The sequence below is a fragment of the Mobula birostris genome, chromosome 7, assembly GCF_030028105.1.
Source record: "Mobula birostris isolate sMobBir1 chromosome 7, sMobBir1.hap1, whole genome shotgun sequence".
In the NCBI taxonomy this organism is placed as follows: domain Eukaryota; kingdom Metazoa; phylum Chordata; class Chondrichthyes; order Myliobatiformes; family Myliobatidae; genus Mobula; species Mobula birostris.
The window spans coordinates 180,007,548-180,025,897 of record NC_092376.1 but is presented as its reverse complement, the minus strand read 5'-3'; the positions used below and the strand labels follow the sequence as shown (position 1 = coordinate 180,025,897).

Genomic DNA, 18,350 nt, shown 5'->3' with positions numbered 1-18,350 from the left:
GGCTCGGTATTGGGACCACAGCTGTTTACGATTTACATCAATGATTTAGAGGAAGGCATTGCGAATAACATCAGCAAGTTTGTTGATGATACTAAGCTGGGTGGCAGTGTGACATGTGATGAGGATGTTAGGAGAATTCAAGGTGACTTGGATAGGCTGGATGAGTGGGCAGAAACTTGGCAGACGGCGTTTAATGTGAAGAAGTGTAAGGTTATTCACTTTGGGAGCAAGAACAGGAAGGCAGATTATTATCTGAACGGTGTGGAGTTAGGTAAGGGAGAAATACAAAGAGATCTAGGAGTACTTGTTCATCAGTCTCTGAAGGTGAATGAGCAAATGCAGCAGGCAATGAAGAAGGCTAATGGAATGTTGGCCTTTATTATAAAGGGAATTGAGTACAAGAGCAAGGAAATCCTTTTGCATTTGTACAGGGCCCTGGTGAGACCACACCTGGAGTATTGTGTACAGCTTTGGTCTCCAGGGTTAAGGAAGGACATCCTGGCTGTGGAGGAGGTGCAGCGTAGGTTCACTAGGTTAATTCCTGGGATGTCCAGACTGTCTTACACAGAGAGGTTAGAGAGACTGGGCTTGTACACGCTGGAATGAAGGAGATTGAGGGGGGATCTGATTGAGACGTATAAGATTATTAAGGGATTGGACAAGATAGAGGCAGGAAATATGTTCCAGATGCTAGGAGAGTCCAGTACCAGAGGGCATGGTTTAAGAATAAGGGGTAGGTCATTTAGGACAGAGTTGAGGAGGAACTTCTTCTCCCAGAGTGTTGTGGAGGTGTGGTACGCACTGCCTCAGAAGGCAGTGGAGGCCAATTCTCTGGATGCCTTCAAGAAGGAGCTAGATAGGTATCTTATGGATAGGGGAATCAAGGGTTATGGGGGCAAGGCAGGAACCGGGTATTGATAGTAGATGATCAGCCATGATCTCAGAATGGCGGTGCAGGCTCGAAGGGCCGAATGGTCTACTTCTGCACCTATTGTCTATTGTCTATCAAGTGTTTGCTCAGTTTTAGCAAAGTGGTTAAAGTTTAGCAACAGTATTAATATAGAAAATAGAGGCGATTCAAGAATATTATTCTCAACTATAAAACGACTGTTGAAACCTGTACCACGTAGAATGTCACCTGTCAAGCATATGCCACAGAATGTAAGGATTTCGCAATTCTTTTTATTAACCAAGTTTTTTTCATTCAGGAGATTATAGCTTCAGATACTGCTAACATCTGCAGCAAATTTCTTAGGATGACCGTTACCATGTAAAAATTTACATGTATTTCTGATTCAGAACTCCATAAGAAAGTAGCAAAGAGTAAATGGTCTACTTGTTGTCTCTACTCTGCCCTACCACACTTTTTAACGACTTCTTTAGCAGTGTTTTCAGTTCTGTTAGGAAAATTACTAAATTATTAATACTTGGGCTGCCTGCGACGATGGTGGAGGCGGATACGATAGGGTCTTTTAAGAGAGTTCTGGATCGGTACATAGAGCTTAGAAAAATAAAGGGCTGTGGACAACGTTCCCTCTAATTTTTTGTAGTCAGTGTGCGCAAAAATCTTACGTTGTGCAAATTTTTCTCCTGTGACAAAAGTATGTGCGCCCTGAATGCACACATGGGACAGTTTATGTAGGTTTACAAAATATTTGACATAAAACTGCACAGAATAACAACAAAATAACATACAAATTTAAGTCACACACACAAAAAATGCTGGTGAACACAGAAGGCCAGGCAGCATCTATAGGAAGAGGTACAGTCGACGTTTCAGAACTAACTGAAAGAAGAGATAGTAAGAGATTTGAAAGTGACAAGGGGAGGGGGAGATCCGAAATGATAGGAGAAGACAGAAAGGGGAGGGATGGAGCCAAGAGCTGGAAAGTTGATTGGCAAAAGGGATACGAGGCTGGAGAAAGGAGAGGATCATGGGACAGAAGGCCTAGGGAGAAGGAAAGGTGGTGGGGGGGAGCCCAGAGGATGGGCAAGAAGTTACAGTGAGAGGGACAGAGGGAGGAAAAAAGAGAGAAAAAAGGGGAAAGAAAAAAATCATAATAAATAAATAAGGGATGGGGTACGAAGGGGAGGAAGACAATTAACGGAAGTTAGAGAAGTCAATGTTCCTGCCATCAGGTTGGAGATATTTAATTTTTATCATATTTAAGTCACTCAGCTATTTTTTCTCTCTCCTGTCTTTGGCATTTACCCATTCTTTGCAAACTCTATCTCGACTAATAGAACTTCTATCCCATTGATAGCTTTATCCAAATGACATTCACCTGAACGGTTTCTCAGCTTGTTCTTGAGTTAATTCATTAGGCTGAAAGCTCGTTCACAGTCCGCACTGGACGCAAGAAAGGTTCCCCCAATGTCCCACCAACTGTGCAAGGTCGCAAAACTGTTCATTTTGAAGTACAACTGCCACCATCTGAACAAAGTTTGAAATCGGTTTGGATTTAATTTTTTCTTGCACGGAAAATTTGAAATCATTAAACTGTCTGACTATTACAATATTTTCAGCTAGAAAATCATGATATTTTAGACATAAGGCATTAATTTCTTAATCGCCAAATGTGAAGTCACAATCTGAAATTGCAGAGAAATCAAAAGTTGACCATTCTTGTACCTCAACTTTAATCTCCTCTGGGATTGATCGTTTTTGCTGTAGCTCATCTGCACTCAACCGTAACATGCGTAGCACTCCTGTAACGGGTAATGACGGGTTCCGTTGCCTGAGCTTTTGTACACCATCCAAATGCGATTTACTTGCCAAATGACGCTTCAAAAGCCAAGTTTCCAAATTTCATCCTACTTCTTTCCACCAGCAAATTCTCCAGCAACTTTCGCACCACGACAATACAAACAGATAACTCCAGTTTCCGAATCATACATAAATATTTCTCATAGCTGAACGTTCATGACCTCATGAGCTTACGGTGTAACAGTTTCTACTGTTTTGTTAAGCCATTCAACTTTAAACAAATTTGCAGTTCTTTTGCGCTTCACGCCCTTCGCTTCTTTTGAATTCGACATAGTGAATCAATACTTTTTTCAATAAAAATTCAGTAAGCTATCTACAGGACTTGAAACAGATCTTTGTAAACTGTACGATATGAACATTGTCCGCCAAACATGGCTGCCGCGGTGATGCAGCTGTACAAACTGGAACAGGAAAGGTGAGGTGACGTAAATTAGTAACGTGCATTGTGGCATTTGAAAAACCGACTAACTAGTTAACAGAAACAGCTAGCTAAAAGATTATCTTCAATAAGTATAATTATTAACTACTACATTATTTAAGGCAACTAACCTTTTGTGCGCACATTAATTTCCTTTGTGCGCTGGTTGAAAAACGTGTGTGCTCGCGCACACGCGCACAGTTTAGCGGGAACTATGGCTATGGGTAACCCTAGGTAATTTCCAAAGTAAGTACATGTTGGGCACAGCATCGTGGGCCGAATGGCCTGTATTGTGCATTGGCTTTCTATGTTTCTATCTATTGAAACTCGTGTTTTTCCAGATGCCTTCGAACAGTGGCTGTCAAAACGCTATTTAAGAAGCGATAGTGAGGCACCAGCTAACTGCAGGCCTACACTAAATATTCCCTTCCTAAACAAGATTCTTGAGAAAGTCATTTCTCAACTCAACCAGCTCAACAACTTTATGAATGAGAACAAAACTCTAGAAAAAGTTCAGTCAGGATTTGAGCAACCCATAGCATAGAGGAGACCCATACCGAAGTTGTCAGAGACCTTAGGTTTAGCATTGACGCCAACAGATTCTCAGTTCTAATTCTTCTAGATCTAAGTGCTGCCTTCGACAAAATTGACTACGGCATTCTTCTGGATCGCCTTGACTCTTGAGGAATGGATTGGTCTCTTCGTGCCCTTAATTGTTTTTTTCATATATCTTAAAATTTTTGTTTGTTAGTCTTGCAGCCATATTTTCTAAGAGATACAATGTACATTTTGCTGTTACTCGGTGAAGCTGTCTTAGTCCCTTACTCTTCTCCTTATATATACTCGCCTTAGGAGACATAATTAGAGAGCATAAAATTGATTTCCACAGTTATGCAGATGATACACAATTGAATATCTCGGTTGAGCCTAATAATAACATCCTATTTTTTCTGACTTCTGATGTGGCTACAATAAACTAATGGATAAGCCCTAATTTCCTATAATAAAATGAAGATAAATGAAGATATAACTGAAATGCCTTTGGTTGGTCTCAAAATCAAAAGAGATAAACTTCCGGATAAATTTGGCTCCCCTTGTAAAATCAGAAGTAACAAGCCTTTGTGTTGTCCTTGATTCAGATTTGAGTTTTAAATCTCGCATAAAGAAAGCGACCAGAGCAGCATTTCTACGCTTAAGAAATATTGCAAAGGTACGTTCACTTCTGTCACGCAATGATGCTGAAAAGCTAATTCAATTGGCTAGATTACTGCAATGCAGGTTTTCCAAAATAATCAATTGCCTAACTTCAAATTATTCAGAACGCCGCTGTTGTACTTTAAAGCCAAATCCAAGATGAGGGAACATATCACTACCGTACTAGCTACTTTGTATTGGCTTTCTGTACTTTATAGAAGCGATTTTGAAGTTCTCTGTCTTGTTTTTAATGCTCTTAATGGTCTAGAACCGGTGAACATCGCAAAATCGTCTTCGCTTTATAATCCTGCTCGAGCTTTTAGTTCTTCTACTGCCAATCTCTTAGATTTAAAAAACCTTCCACAAAAGATAATTGACAGGTTAGCTTTTTTGAGCTATGCTTCTAAACCGTGGAATTCAATACCTAAAATTATAAGAGATGGAGACTCATTAGACAGTTTTAAATGCCAGCTGAAAGCTAATTTATTTAACGGTGTTTTTAAAATCTTTTTGTCTTTTATTTTCATGTTTATTATTTTCATTTTATTTTCCTGTTTATACTTACAACCCATTGTAAAGCACATTGTAAAGCCCTGTGTATGAAAATTGTTTTTATGAATAACGTTATTATTATTCAAAAATAATGTGCTTCAAATACTGAGTGGAATAACCAAATACACAACCCACGAGAACTTCGATAAAATTCAAATAGGATATACAGGCAAAAGAGAATCATGTGGGATTCCAGAAACTGGTGGAGCAATCACTTTTTTTTAAAAAATTAAGTGCAATCGTGAACAATAGTCAGATCAGAAATGCTGATCAAGTCAACTAGTTCCCGAAGAGAACTCTGATATGCCAATCAGATGGTTCACTGCTGCTCAGCGATAGAACACAAAACAGGCACAAGGGTTACTAGCCCCTGTACCCCAGAAACACACCTGAGCGGTGCGGCGGAGGTATGTGCTATGCATGACCTGATCTGAAAGCATCATGATGACTCATAACATCGTGTTCCCGGTGGAACAGCTTAGTCAAGGACGGGGTGATCAGTACAGATGGACAAATTACACCTCCACTACCCCTAATTTTGTACTGGACCTACAAAATCCTGAAAAAAATAGAATAAAAAGCAACAGATAGCAAATGGATATGAGAATCGAAATCAATACGCACAAGGACATTTTGATGCAGAAATTAAATTCGTCCCATTAAAAAGCAATGCCTCGAGTTTCCAAAAATAATTGTTTTCTTCTGCGAAGTAACTCACCTCATTACTTGCATTGCAGCTGTAGATCTCAGAGCTTACCCTTCCTGCACTTTCTTTCGCAAGAGTTGCTTGCTCTGCATAGGAATTTTCTGCAGGTGGTCCACGTTTGTGCGGGGCCGTGAATTCTTTCTTTCCGGACTGCAACGTTGAACACGACTCGTAACGGTAACTCTGAGAAAGTGGATCACCTCCAAATACCTCAATATAGTTCGGTGGTATATGAAGGCTTCTACTGGCCTTTTGAGTTCCATTTAGGAAATTCCTTGTTTTCCAACAGCAACAGATACTCGGAGAGCTGTAATGGCACCACATTCCGTTTCTGTTATTATAAACATTGATAGCAAGGATAATTAAAATTACTAGAAAAATAACAGATGTCGTTCCAAATGTTATGACCAAATAAAGATTCAGATCAGGGAAGAACTCACGATCTTTACTTAAACTGGTAGCACTGGTGATCGTTTCGGCCCCTGCCACAGATATTACTATGGTTACTGTGGCTGAAAGTGAGGGCCTTCCATTATCTTTTACAACAATTACCAGTCGTTGTTTAGAAGCGTCCTTCCTTTGTATACTACGGATAGTCCAAACTTCACCGGTGTCCGCTGAAATAGTAAACAAATCGCGATGTGTAGCCTGAAAAATGTGGTAAGATAGGCGGGCATTCTGACCAGCGTCGGCGTCAGTGGCTGACACTTTGACCACGAGATATCCAGGTTCAGCAAACCTGGATATTGCCTCCATTACTGTTGACCCATACTCGGGTAGAGGATGCACGATCACTGGGGTATTATCGTTCTCATCAAGGATAACAACATCGATTGTAACGTTACTGCTGAGGGCTGGGATTCCAGAGTCCTGCACCTGAACTTGGATCTGGAAGCTTTTCAATTTCTCGTAATCAAACGATCTTTGAGCAAAGATGACACCACTCTTTGAATTGATGGAGACAGACGAGTCGACAGATAAATACACAATACTAAATTTCAGTAGGGCGTTCTGCCCAGTATCTGGATCGAAGGCTGTCACAGAGAATATGGAACCCCCAACAATATTGTTCTCCATAATATTTGTCGTGTACCGAGACTCTGTAAAACTTGGAACATTATCATTTACATCTGAAACTTCCACGGGGATCGTTTCCTTAGAGGTGAGGGAAGGGTTCCCCGCATCTCTACAGGTTACAGTAATGTCATACCTAGAGATAGTTTCGCGATCCAGCTCATGCTGTATCAGCAGTTTCCAATTATTCTTCACCGGGGAATCTAACTTAAAGGGAAGTTTATTCGGAATTTGACATTGCACTTGCCTATTGTGCCCAGAATCCTTATCTTCTGCATTGAGAAGGGCGACAATAGTTCCCACAGGGGCATTTTCTGGCACGGCATTCGACATGGATGTCACCGTAAGTTCAGGAGCGTTGTCATTCACATCAATTAAATCCACCAGCACATCGCAGCGCCGAGACATTGCGGGTTGACCATTATCCACTGCTTGAATATTGATTACAAAACTCTTTCTTTGTTCATAGTCCAAGTGATCTTGCAGTCTAATTTCACCAGTTTTGGAATTCACACGTACTAACGCACGGACCTCAGCTGAATTATGGCTGCTGAGGGCATATGTTATCTCTCCGTTTGTACCATCGTCCAAATCAGTGGCGTTTAACGTGATAATCAGCGTTCCTATGGGAACCGATTCTAACATATTGACCTTATAAACCGACTGTGAGAAAACAGGAGAGTTGTCATTCGTATCCTTCACTATGATTAAAATCTGTGCAGTGCCTGATCTCACAGGGACTCCGCCGTCTTCAGCAAGTAGCGTTAACTGATGCGTCGATATCGTTTCTCTGTCCAAACCCCTCTGCAGAACTAACAACGGTAACGCTCCTATTCTATCGCGTTCTTCTATGTCAAGAATGAAATATTCATTGGGAAGGAGCTGATACGTCTGCAAGGAGTTAGCTCCAATGTCCGGATCGTGCGCGGTATCGAGGGGGAATCGCGCTCCCGGTGCCATCATCTCTGAGATTTCCAGTCGGATCTGACTGTTGGGGAAACTGGGAGCGTTATCATTTACATCGAGAATCTCCACTTCCACCTGGTGCAGACCGAGGGGATTTTCAAGAACAACGTTAAATGATAAAACGCATTCGGTGCTCGGCCCGCAAAGTTGTTCCCTGTCGATATTTTCATTCACAAACAAAATCCCGTTCTCCAAATTAACGTCAACATACCGTTTCCTCGGATTGGGCGACACCCGCAATCTACGAGCTGACAGTTCCTTTAAATTTAACCCCAAATCAATTGTAATATTCCCAACAAAGGCACCCAGTTGCAATTCCTCGGGAACAGAATAACGAATCTGGCCACTAACAAAATCCAAACGGGTAAACAAACAGCAAAAGAGCTGATATTTTACTAACCAGTGTATATTATCTCTCATTTCCAGGACAAATCATTCCAATGGTTTCGACCCGAGACAATGCCTTTTCACAGCGGTTTATTTAACTGGGAGCAATGCGATGCAGAAAATATTTTACGTCTTTTATATTTCCTCTATTTTTTGGATTGCTATTTTCTCATTTTTCTCCAATTCGAAACGAGCCGTGTGTAAATCCTCCGGTGCTGCCTGGTATCCTGTTTTTACGGCGTCTGATCATACGTGATGGCGGCTGCGTGTTGAAGGGGGCTGTGCGGATCACCACTTGCAGCTCAGCTTCTGATTGGTGAACGATGCAGCTTTCATATCTGGCCAATTAGAATTCAGCTAATTTCTTAAAGCAAGTGATATTCCATTTGGCGCAGAGTTGTTACATTTAAGAGTGCACAATTGAAATTAATTTCAGCATTCTAGATGATTCAGAGTTTTACAGAAACTTGGCTTCCGAATCATAGTTTCACATACTCAGTGCAGTAAATACCTTAAGATCAACTGTTGGAAAATATCTTCAGGAACAAATAAAATTCAAAAAAGTATCCGCTCTTGCTGAGAATCTAATTATAGAAATGTTCTATGTATATATTTTTATCATCTTTTAGAGTTGTTGCCAGCTAATAGTTAATACTCATAGAATTATTTCGCACACCTTCCTTTATACAGACCCAACCAAAAACAAATATAGAACTGCAAGTTGAATATTAATAATAGCTTTTCATAATGTGAAGGTTTCCATGTATGTACTCCCTATGGTCTTCTGATGAAGCAAAGGCTAATGAAACCGGCGTTGTTTTAAATGTAAATTGGAATGCCATCATGTCTATAATTAAATCCCTTTCCTGTCCCGATATCTGACGACATCGAAGACTATCACTGCAGAACTGAATGGAGGTAACCTGTACAATGCCACTCCACTGACTCGAAATTCAATATTCTCCTATGTACTTTAATATGCTCTGGTTTCATTCCTGTTCTACCTTTAACTTTGACTGGGAATTATATATCACATTTCCTTCACTAATCCTGGACCTAAACCTTCGAACTTTTACGCAATAAGTTTACGGGAGCTGTCTCAACACAACGGACTCACTGATTCGTGGAGGTGTCTCCTCACTTCTTCTCCAAGGGCAACATGGATGAGAGAAACATTAGCCTTGCATGTAACACCCATATCCAGGATACAAAGAATCACAACGTTGATATCGAAGAAGGTTAATCCCCAAATCAAACCATATCTCAATTAATTAATTAATTAATTAGTTGTTTGGGAATTGGCGTGGAATTTTTCATCTCGAAGACTTCCGAAAAAAGCAGCTCATTATTATGTGCGTGAATGTTCGCTGTTGACCACACGATGTTAATTTGTATTTAACATTCGTCAGATAGTAGATAGTCCGTACTTATTTGGAACAAGCTCAACACAATGCTTAAATATTTTACAAGTACTCGAATATGTAAATATAAAATCACCCGGAATACTCAAAACCATTCATTCAAAGCCTTCATTCTGATTAGCAGTACATAAAATGCCTTAAATATTTATTCAGTCCGTCACAGAATGCACTGGAATAATTCACTGATATTTCTCCCAGTTCTCTCTCAGATCTGGATAATTGTTGTGTAAGACATCGGTGAGGCCTATTTTGGAGTATTGTGTGAAGGTCTGGTCACCTGCCGACAGGAAAGATGCAAATAAGTTTGAAAGAGTTCAGAGAAAGTTTACAAGGATGTTTCCAGGTCTGGAGGACCTGGGTTATAAAGAAAGATTGAATAGGTTGGGACTCTATTCCTCAGAACGTAGAAGGTTGAGAGAAGATTTGCTAGCGCTGTACAAACTAATGAAGGGATATAGAAAGGGTACATGCAAGCAGGTTTTTTCCATTGAGTTTGGGGTGGGACTACAACCAGAGTTCATGGGTTAAGAGCGATATGTGAAAAGTTTAAGGGGAAAATGGGGGTAAACTGCTGCATTCAGAAGATTGTGAGTATTGAATGAGCTGCCAGCACAAGTGCAGGATGCGAGGACGAAATCAACGTTTGAAGTTTGAATAGGTATCTGGATAATAGGCTATGGTCCCGGTGCAGTTCGATGGGAGGTGGTAGTTTAAATGGTCTCGACCTGGAAAACGGGCCGAAGGAACTGTTTCTGTCCTCTATTTTTCTATGGAGCTATGACTCTAATAAAGAAATGTGAATGCAGAAGGAAATAACAGCATGACAAGATCCCTTGTATTGCTAAAATATACCTCACTATTTCTTAGAAACTTGTGAATGAGCTATACATACGTTGGCTGTCACAAGATGCATATTTGGCTTCTATGGTGTTTGAGCGCTTTCGGTACACTTTAGCCACTAAAAAGGAGGCAATCAGCGTCTTGTTGGAACAATCTCTCTTAGACTGATTATGTAACGCCGATAATATATGCAGAGTTAATTATTGTCAAAATTGACTCTCCGGCTCAGTAGCAGATAATTTAGATTCAATACATAGTTTAGATCCTAAATAATAATCCAAAATATTTTGAGATACTGATCATCTCAAGCAGCCCTGATGGAGACAAACTGAAACATAGTATTCCGGAATGATCACCCTACATCAAGGTTCGATTTAAGGTCATCGAACGAAACGTTGACGCTTGATTCTCGCTCCACAGATGTTGCTGTAATTTCTGTACATCAAGCTCGTTTCGATTTCCGCTTTTCAGCGGCGACATGATTATTTCCTTCAGCTTTTAAATACAAGTGACTTTAAAAAACCGAGAAGAACTGTTACTCTCCAATGATGTGCTCACAGTAAGTTACGCTCAGCGGTATGCTCCTGGGTTTTGCCAACAGATCTAAAGTATGAGTGTAGTAAATGTGGAGCAGTTTAATCTCCCTCGCACCCCCCCCCCCCACCAAGGACTGCGATTAACCTCACTTGAGAGAAGCCTGTGGGCTTCCAGAACTTTGTGGAGCAACGCGTTGGAATTACATACAATCCAACAGAATTCGGAACACTTAAATAAAAAATATGCACGACAAGTAGGGTTGCGAAACATGAACCAATAATACTTTGACGGAGAGTTCAAGCAGTCCCAGGATATGCAATGGCCAGAAAATCAAAACGATTTACTTTATTTTGCGAATTAACTCACCTCATTACGCGTATTGCAGCTGTAGATTTCAGAGTTTACCATTCCTGCACTTCCTTTCCCAAGAGGTTTCTGCTGTGCATAGGGAATATCTGTAGACGCTCCACGCTTGTGGGGTGTCGGGAATTCCCTCTTCACTGACCGCAAAGTTGAACATGACTCGTAACGGTAGCTCTGAGAAAGTGGATCTCCTCCGAATACCTCAACATAGTTAGGCGGTATCTGAAGGCTTCTGCGAGCTTTTTGAGTTCCATTTAAGTTCCTTGTTTCCAAACAGTAACAGACATTATATTGGCATCTAATTCCGTTACTGTTATTATGAACTTTAATAGCAAGGATAATTAAAATTATGAGGAAAACGATAGATGTCGTTCCTAATGCGATAACTAAGTAAAGGTTCAGTTTAGGGGAGAACTCGCGATCTTTGCTTAAGCTGGTGGCACTGGGGATCTTTTGACTTCCTGTCACAGATATTGCTATGGTTACCGTGGCTGATAGTGGGGGTGTTCCCTTATCTTTTACGACAATCACCAGCCGTTGTTTTGTAGCATCCTTACTTCGTATACCACGGATAGTCCAAATATCACCAGAGTCTGCAGAAATCGTGAACAGATCGGGATGCGTAGCTTGAAAAATGTGGTAAGACAGATGGGCATTCTGACCAGCGTCGGCATCAGTAGCAGAGACCTTGACCACAAGATATCCAGGTTCAGCAAACCTGGATATTGTCTCCATTACTGTTGATCCGTACTCCGGTAAAGGATGTATAATCACCGGGGCGTTATCATTCTGATCAAGGATAACAAAATTAACAGTAGCGTTACTGGCGCGGGGTGGGACACCGGAATCCTGAACCCTAATGTATATCTGGAAGTTTTTTAACTGCTCGTAGTTAAAGGATCTCTGAGCATATATGACACCACTCTGCGAGTTAATGGAGACATACGAAGCTACGGATGAATCCAGGATAGTAAAGTTCAATCGGGAATTCTGTCCTGTGTCTGGATCGAAAGCTGTCAGGGAGAATATGGAGTCCCCAATAACGTTGTTCTCCATAACATTTACCGTGTATACAGGTTGTGTAAATCTTGGCGCATTATCATTTACATCTGAAACTTCCACCTGGATAATTTCCTTAGCTGTGAGGGGTGGACGCCCTGCATCTGTGCAAGACACCGTAATGTCATACCTGGAGGTAGTTTCATGATCCAGCGCATGCTGTACAAAGAGTTTCCAATTGTTTTTCACAGGGGAATCTAACTTAAAGGGAAGATTATTCGGAATTCGACATTCGACATGCCCATTTTGCCCAGAATCCTTATCTTCCGCACTGAGGAGGGAGATAATGGTTCCCACTGGAGCATTTTCTGCCACGGCATTTGACAGGGACGTCACTGACAGCTCTGGAGCGTTGTCATTAACATCGGTGACACCCACAAACACATCACAGTGCTGGGGCATTGGGTAAGGGCCGTTATCGACTGCTCGCAGATTAATCATAAGTGCTCTGCTTTTCTCATAGTCCAACGGTCCTTTTAGTTTGATTTCACCAGTTTTGGAATTCACACCAACTAATTCGCGAACCGCAGCTGAATTATGGCTGCTGAGGGAGTACGTTATCTCTCCATTCGGGCCATCGTCCAAATCAGTGGCGTTTAACGTAATAATCAGAGTTCCTATGGGAGCTGATTCCAGCAGATTGACCTTATAAACCGACTGGGAGAACACAGGAGAGTTGTCATTAGCATCGTTCACTGTGACTGTTACCTGGGCTGTGCCAGATTTCGCAGGGACCCCGCCGTCTTCAGCAAGTAGCGTTAACCTATGGGTCGATATCGTTTCTCTGTCCAATGCCCTTTGCAATACCAATACTGGGAACTTCCCTATACCATCGTGTACTTGTACGTCGACAATGAAATATTCATTGGGGATGAGATGATATGTCTGCAAGGAATTAGTTCCAATGTCCGGATCTTGCGCGGCCTCGAGAGCGAATCGCGCTCCCGGTGCCATAATCTCTGAGATTTCCAGTCCGGTCTGGCTTTCAGGAAAATTGGGAGCGTTATCATTTACATCGAGAATCTCCACTTCCACCTGGTACAGACCGAGGGGATTTTCAAGCACAATGTTGAATGATAAAACGCATTCGGTGCTTGGCCCGCAAAGTTGCTCCCGGTCGATTCTTTCATTCACAAATAAAATCCCATTCTCCAAACTGACGTCAACATACCGCTTCCTCGGACTGGGCGCCACCCGTAATCTGCGAGTCGACAGCTGTTTTAAATTTAACCCCAAATCAAGCACGATATTCCCAATAAAAGCACCTACTTGTAATTCCTCGGGAACAGAATAACGAATCTGGCCACGAACAAAATCCAAATGGGCAAACAAACAGCAAAACAGCTGATATTTCACCAACCAGTGTATATTATCTCTCATTTCCAGGAGAAATCATTCCAATAGTTTCGACCAGAGACAAAGCCTTTTAGCAGCGATTTAGGCAAATGATAATTTGCGATGCAGAAAACACCAGCCCCCTTTTTACGATATTCTCTGTTATCTGCATTGAAATGTTCTTACGTCGTCTCCAATTTGAAACAAACTGTGTATAAATACTCCGGTGCTGCTTGCTATACAGTTTTCACGGCGTCTGAGCCTAAGCCATAGAGGCTGGGTACTGAAGGGGGCTGTGCGGATCACCAGTCACACCTCAGCTTCTGATTGGTCGATAATGCAGTATTCATATCGGACCAATTGGAATTCATCTGATTTCTTAAAGCAAGAAGTGCTCAATTTGGCGCAACTGCTTACATTTAATAGTGTACAATTGAAATTTGTTTCAGCATTCCAGATTATTTTGATTTTTGCGGACATTTCAGTCCTTGATTGTCATTTCAGAAACTATGACACAGTGAATATCTTAAATGACAACCACGAGATAAAACCCCGAGGATCGCAATCAAATTCAATCAAGCGACTCCTCTTGCTGATAATCAAATGACATGCGGGATCCATATATATTTGTTACATCATGGGTTTACAATGGTGGGCACCTGCTAATTAATTCTTATAGAACCCTGTCAACGCCAACCAAATAAAATAAAAGAAAAAGAAGATTCCTTTACCATCCTGGTAAAATTCCTTTACCAGGATGAAAAATCTCTCTTTGCAGCAGTTTTAAACGAATATTTATATAGCCAAAATATGTTTCTGTCCATAATAAATTGCCGAGTAAATTTGTTTGTCTATAGCTTTTCATAATTTAAATGTTATCAATGAAATGCTCCCGGTTGTCGTTACGTAAAGCAAAAGCTAATATTTTTTGCCTCTTCGTAAAATGTCAGCCAGAATTCCACTATGCCTAGCATTAAGTCTCTGTTTAGTCCTAATATCAAATGTGATCTATTGCTGTTACTAAAGAAATGAATGGAAACTTAGTCGATAGACGCCGCTCTACTGAGGCAAAAACCAATAGTCATTAAGGTACTTTAACTTTCTCTGGTTCATAGACCAGCAGATCTTGCAATTTTAATTCCTCAGTTTTCGAATTCACGCCATCTACTTCGCGAATTTCATCTGAGTTATGACTGCTGAGGGCAGAAGTTTTCTCTCCATTCGGGCCAGCATCCAATTAATGGCGTTTAACGTAATAATGGGAGATACTATGGAAGCTGATTAGAGCATAGTGACCTGATTACAGCAACTACGAGAATACAGGAGATTTGTCATTCGCATCATTCAAAGTGATTGTGAAGACCACAATCTGTGTGGATTGGTAATAACATCTCCACCTCACTGACAATCAACACTGCGCATCTCAGAGATGCGTGCTTAGCGCACTGATCCGCTCTCTCTATACCCATGACTGTGTGGCTAGGCATGGTTCCAGTGCTGATCATACAACCATGTTGGCAGAATCTCAGATGGTAACAGCGGGCGCACAGGAGGGAGATATACCAGTTGGCTGAGTGGTGTCACAGCAACAACCTTGCACACATTGACAATAAGACCAAAGAGCTGATTGTGCACATCCGAAAGAGTAAGACGAGGAAACATGAACCAATACTCACAGAGGAATCAGAAGTGGAGAGAGTGAGCAATTGCTAGTTCCTGGGTGTCAACATCTCTAAGGATCTATCCTGGTCACAACATATCGATGCAGCTATACAGGAGGCAAGACTACGGCTATATTTTATTAGGAGTTTGAGGAAATTTAGTTTATCACCTGAAATACTCGAAAACTTCTACCGTGGAGAGGATTCTAACAGGCAGCATCACCGTCTGGTATGGAGGGAGGGCGGAAGTGTTGGTGGGGGTTACTGCATAGGATCGAAGTAAACTGCTGGAAGTGTTTACATTAGTCAACTCCATCATGCGTACAACCTTGTGTAGTATCCAAGACAAGTTCAGGGAGTGCTGCCACAGAAAAGCGGTGTCCATCATGCCCTTTTCTCATTGTTACCATCAAGAAAGAGGTACAGAAGCCTGAAAGCACATATTCAGCGTTTCAGGAACATTTTCCCCTCTGCCATCCAATTTGTAAATAGACATTGAACCCATGAACATTACCTCACTCGTTCTTTTATTTCTGTTTTGCAATACTTACTTAAAGTTAACCTTTTAGTATACACGTATATACTTGCTGTAATTCAGCTTTTTTTCTATATTTATCATGTGCTATCATGTATTGTAAAGTTAACAAATTTCACGACGTATGCCGGCGATATTAAACCTGCTTCTGATACAGATTCTGATCATGTAAACGCACAGCATGCAAACGCACTCCAAAAACAAAAGCTGGAGTGATTGACTGTGTTCAAAATGTAATGCATAATGCAATCCATTAAGTGTCTTCCTTTTAGCGAAATGAATAGAATAGTAACTTGTAGAATACTTCGCTAGTAACTCAAAAATCAATATTCTTTGGAGTACTTTAATATTCTCTGCTTTCATCCTTGTTATACGTTTAGCTTTGACTAGGAATCATAAATCACAATTGTTTCACTGCTCCTAAATGGAATTCTTGGAATTTCTTCTGCAGTAACTTTGCAGGAGATCCACCACCTCATTGCTTTATAATGATGTCTCTTTGCCACTTTCCTAAAGGCCTCGTCGGATGGGTAACACTAGCCTTACCGATGACACCTACAGCACTATACAAAAAATCATAACTTTCTGCTAATCTGTAAAGCAAAGCATCTCTTCAGTAATTCCTTAGGGTTCTGAGTATACGCTTCCATCTCGGACACTTCGTAAGCTATGTTCCAGCATAGTATTATAATTGGGAAAGTTTGTTATTGACCACACGATGCAAATTTATATTCAACATTCTCTAAATAGGCAAGCTATCCATACTCACATGAAAGAAGCTCCACAGAATACTGTTGCTTTGACTTGTAACTTAGGAAGCACTCCTATATAGCAGAATTGCTTTCCATTTCCCGTCCTGAGCAACCACTTCTCCTCGAGTTAAGTCACGGTGCCATCATTGATGTCACATGCAGTGACTAGTGGGGTACCGCAGGGCTCAGTGCTGGGACCCCAGTTGTTTAGAATATATATTAATGACTTAGACGAGGGAATTAAGTACAGCATCTCCAAGTTTGCGAATGACACGAAGCTGGGCAGCAGTGTTAGCTGTGAGGAGGATGCTAAGAGGCTGGAGGGTGACTTGGATAGGTTAGGTGAGTGGGCAAATTCATGGCAGATGCAATTTAATGTGGATAAATGTGAGGTTATCCATTTTGGTGGCAAAAACAGGAAAACAGATTATTATCTGAATGGTGGCCGATTAGGAAAAGGGGAGGTGCAACGAGACCCGGGTGTCATTATACACCAGTCATTGAGAGTGGGCAGTGAAAAAGGCGAATGGTATGCCGGCATTCATAGCAAGAGGATTCGAGTACAGGAGCAGGGAGATACTACTGCAGTTGTACAAGGCTTTGGTGAGACCACACCTGGAGTATTGTGTGCAGTTTTAGTCCCCTAATCTGAGGAAAGACAATCTTGCCATAGAGGGGGTACAAAGAAAGTTCACCAGATTGATTCCTGGGATGGCAGGACTTTCATATGATGAAAGACTGGATCGGCTAGGCTTATACTCTCTGGAAGTTAGAAGATTGAGGGGGGATCTTATTGAAACGTATAAAATCCTAAAGCGATTGGACAGGTGAGATGCAGGAAGATTGTTCCCGATGTTGGGGAAGTCCAGAACGAGGGGTCACAGTTTGAGGATAAAGGGGTAGCCTTTTAGGACCGAGATTAGGAAAAGCTTCTTCACACAGACAGTGGTGAATCTGTGGAATTCTCTGCCACAGGAAACAGTTGAGGCCAGTTCTTTGGCTATATTTAAGAGGGAATTAGATATGGCCCTTGTGGCTACGGGGATCAGGGGGTATGGGGGGAAGGCAGGTACAGGGTTCTGAGTTGGTTGATCAGCCATGATCATACTGAACGGTGGTGCAGGCTCGAAGGGCCGAATGGCCTACTCCTGCACCTATTTTCTATGTTTCTATGTTTCTATTCGCATTTTCACAAAATACTGATTTGACAACTTAAGTGCTATAGTTATGATGGATTTTTGTTGTTCCTCTAGCCTTCTGAAAATTGAAAGCCACAAATCAGTTTTTTGCTTGAATATTTAAAATCTACCCGAATATCTAACTGTGTCATTACACATAACACTCAATACCATTCAAAGCAAAACCTTCATCCTGATTAGCAGTACGGAAAATTCATTCCACCGCGGAATTCGCTAGCCTAACTCAACTTTCTCCCAGACCTGGCCAATAAAGGAATGTAAATGAACTAGGCAGGAACTGCACGGCAACGTCCCATGCCCTACTAAGTCATACCTCTCTATGTATCAGCAACATTTGAAATTGCCGCATGCATACATTGGCTTTGATAAGAGACCGTATATTTTGATTCTGTGGGCTTTGGGAGCTCTCCGTAGCCCTTCACCAATAAGAAGGAGGTATTCAGAATCTTGTTGGAATATATTCTCTTGCATTAAACTGGTAACTCCCTGAGCATAGAGAGTTCCATAAGGCCTAGTACGGAAGGTCTAGGCTCATTTGTAGCAGATAAGGTACTGTGGATAATTTAGATAGGAATTAAGGAACC

At 41.4% G+C, this 18,350-nt stretch overlaps 1 protein-coding gene across 1 annotated transcript in view; it reads right to left on the bottom strand.

The window, feature by feature from the left end:
* Window positions 1–18,350, bottom strand: part of LOC140201024 (protocadherin Fat 4-like) — a 37,489-nt gene that overhangs the window by 8,007 nt on the left and 11,132 nt on the right. The window contains exons 3-5 of the mRNA XM_072264660.1: window positions 11,229–13,583; window positions 10,687–10,820; window positions 5,650–8,023 (exon numbers count right to left, since the gene is read on the bottom strand). Coding sequence (XP_072120761.1) covers window positions 5,650–8,023; window positions 10,687–10,820; window positions 11,229–13,583 — 4,863 coding nt within the window. The remainder of the gene's footprint in view (window positions 1–5,649; window positions 8,024–10,686; window positions 10,821–11,228; window positions 13,584–18,350) is intronic.